Below are 3,062 nucleotides of genomic sequence, written 5' to 3' on the forward strand. Positions count from 1 at the left end.
GCATTGGTCACTGTTGAAAGACAGGATACTGGGCTAGATGGACCTTTGGTCTGACTCAGTATGGCCGTTCTTATGTAGATAATACTTAGTCCTGCCATGAATGCAGCGGACTGGACTAGATGACCTCTGAAGGTCCTTCCAGTCCTATGATTCTATGATTCTATGTTAAGATGATCTCTAGTAAGAGTATGGATGGAATTAACTCTTTCCAGAAAGAACAGTGACATATTGACCAAAAAGCCATAGGCTGATATTAATTTCCATTCATTCCAAGGAAGAAATGGTCTAAATCCACTAGATTACATAGGAAAGTTCATTCTTCATGTTTAAGATGAGCTATCAAAGGTGCCTAAGTGAGTTAGGAGCTCAAATTGCATTATAGTCATGGGAAATTTGGTACCCAACTCCCTTAGGTTCTTTTGAAAATCTTCATCTTATTGGGTATTATAGCAAAGTACCTCTGCTGTTCTTCAAGTTGAGAGTCACTTACAGTCAGATTTTTAAAGGTATTTAGACACCTAACGTCTATTGATTTCAATAGGTGTTAGGAGCCTAAATACCGTAAAAAAAATTAGTCTTTACTGTTTAATATTCATTGCTTTTGTTCTTTCCCTAGCCCATCACATTCCACTCACTGAGTAAAGTGCATATTCAGGCTTGAACTATTATTGCCCTTCTCCAGTATGGCAGGATAAATGGGATATGATCAATAAATAGTCTAAGCTGCCATGTCTGTACTTGAGCTACCAGATAAATGGACTGCTGTTACATTGATTCATGATCTGATAAGATAGGGGTGGTAATAAAGGTCTGGTTTCTACCCATGAGATAGCCAGCATTTGCCTCTGTGATTTGGATTCAAAAGATGGACTGGTAACAATGAGTGGTAGATGATTTAGTTGGGGATTGGTCCTGCTTTGAGCAGGGCGTTGGACTAGATGACCTCCTGAGGCCTTTCCAACCCTGATATTCTATGATTCTATGAGTTTTTGAACATTTATAGGATTAATTGCCAGCACTTGAGTCCTGTTTTAACTTTGTTCTTGTGATTATACTACAGGGTTTTTTTAATTGTCTCTACGTTCACCCCATGGCAGACACAGGCTGGAGAAATAAAACGTCCATCACGGAATTTGTCCTCCTGGGATTTGGGAAGGTCCCTGAACTACAGATCCTTCTCTTCCCTTTGTTCCTAGTGATCTATGTTGTGACCATGGCTGGGAACATCCTCATTGTTGTGCTAGTTGTGGCTGATCAGCACCTTCACACCCCCATGTACTTCTTCCTGGGGAACTTGTCCTGCTTGGAGACCTGCTACAGCTCAGCCATCCTGCCCAGGATGCTGGCCAGTCTCTTGACTAGGGACAGGACCATTTCTGTCCCTAGGTGTATTGCACAATTTTATTTTTTTGCTTCACTGGCAGCTACAGAATGTTGTCTCTTGTCCGCGATGTCTTATGACCGGTATTTAGCAATATGCAAACCCCTGCACTACGCAGCCCTTATGAACGGTCGGCTCTGCCTCCAGCTAGCAGCCGGATCTTGGCTAAGCGGCTGTCTGGCCACTCTCATCATATCATGCTTGATGTCACAGCTAACCTTCTGCAGCCCCAATGAAATTGACCATTTCTTCTGTGACTTCACCCCAGTAATAAAACTGGCCTGCAGTGACACCAACCTGATCTTGGTGTTGGATTTGCTCCTGGCATCTCTTTGCACGCTCTTCCCGTTTCTGTTAACTCTGTTGTCTTATGTTTATATCATCGTCACCATCCTGAGAATCCCTTCCACCGGCGGCAGACAAAAGGCCTTTTCCACCTGCTCCTCGCACCTCATTGTGGTGACGACGTTCTATGGGACTATCATTATTGTCTACATGCTACCGAAATCTGACACGTTGAGAGACCTGAACAAAGTGTTCTCTGTCTTCTATTCTGTCCTGACCCCGCTGATCAACCCCCTCATTTACAGCCTGAGAAACAAGGAGGTCAAGGAGGCCCTGAGCAGAATGATCCATAAATGTGTGGCTTTCTCAAGAACTCAGACATCCCTAGCCAGTTCTTTTAGGTTGAAAACAAACCGAGATGACCTGAGTTGATTTACTGAGTTATAGGCACAAAGTCCATGAAATGAAATCTTAGCCTTATTGATGTCAATGATAAATACCCTTCTTGGCTTCAGTGGGGCTGGATTTCACATTATTTCATCTCTATCTTAGGCCAAATGAAAGAGGAGTTACTAAAGTGATGACACACTGAGAATTTCTGACATGCATTCTCTTTTTGGCAGAGCAGGTATTGAATGCCTACCCCCACATCCCATGGAAAATTTTCTTTTTGAAACAGAAATTTTATAATTTATTATTTTTCCAATATGTTCATGACACCCCAAAATTAAAGTGTGTATGTTTTCAAGTTTGGGCTTTTTTTATATCAGTGTTTGCTTTTTCTTTGCCTTCCACTCCCCCATTTTTCACCTCTTTTCCCCTAATTTCCAGTGGTAACATGAAAAAAAAAAGAATTAAGGGATGAGGAAGCAGGGAGAATAAGAGGAGAACAAGGCAGAGAAACAAACAAAAAACAGTGACAAAACACCAAATGTTAAAAAAAAGTCCAAAATGTTTCAAATACATGAAAAATCCCTTCTTTCTGAAAGCTGCAAAATGAAACTTATTACAAAACTTTCACCAGACATTCTATTTTTCAAACTGTTTATGTTTTGAGCCTTATATTTACAGTCTAATTTTTTTTTCTTGGTAGTGGTGGTAAATTCAGATAGTGGTAGAGAAAGTTGTTAAATTCTGAGAATGTTTCAAGCCAAGTTGATATAAAGGGATAGGTGCTAAGTCAGGGATGCTTAACAGCAAAGGATAATTTCTGTGCATTTTGCCAGTCGTATTTTAATATTTCTCTATGTTAGCAGATTCCTAATATTAAATAAAAGTGATTAACACAACGGGCTGTATTTTCATTAACCGTGAACCTGTAAATCTTATGTTGTATGGCTTTTGAAAGTATTCCATGAGGTCCCTTCCAACCCTGATATTCTATGATTCTATGATT

General features: G+C 40.4%; 1 protein-coding gene across 1 annotated transcript; it reads left to right on the forward strand.

Annotated features, from left to right (window-relative positions):
- The first annotated feature begins 1,090 nt into the window (after positions 1 to 1,090).
- On the forward strand, positions 1,091 to 2,098 carry LOC128846110 (olfactory receptor 6N1-like). The gene has a single exon (XM_054045180.1). The coding sequence runs from the start codon at positions 1,091 to 1,093 to the stop codon at positions 2,096 to 2,098; it is 1,008 nt and encodes a 335-aa protein (XP_053901155.1).
- Positions 2,099 to 3,062: the final 964 nt, after the last annotated feature.

This window comes from Malaclemys terrapin, chromosome 12, assembly GCF_027887155.1.
Source record: "Malaclemys terrapin pileata isolate rMalTer1 chromosome 12, rMalTer1.hap1, whole genome shotgun sequence".
In the NCBI taxonomy this organism is placed as follows: domain Eukaryota; kingdom Metazoa; phylum Chordata; order Testudines; family Emydidae; genus Malaclemys; species Malaclemys terrapin.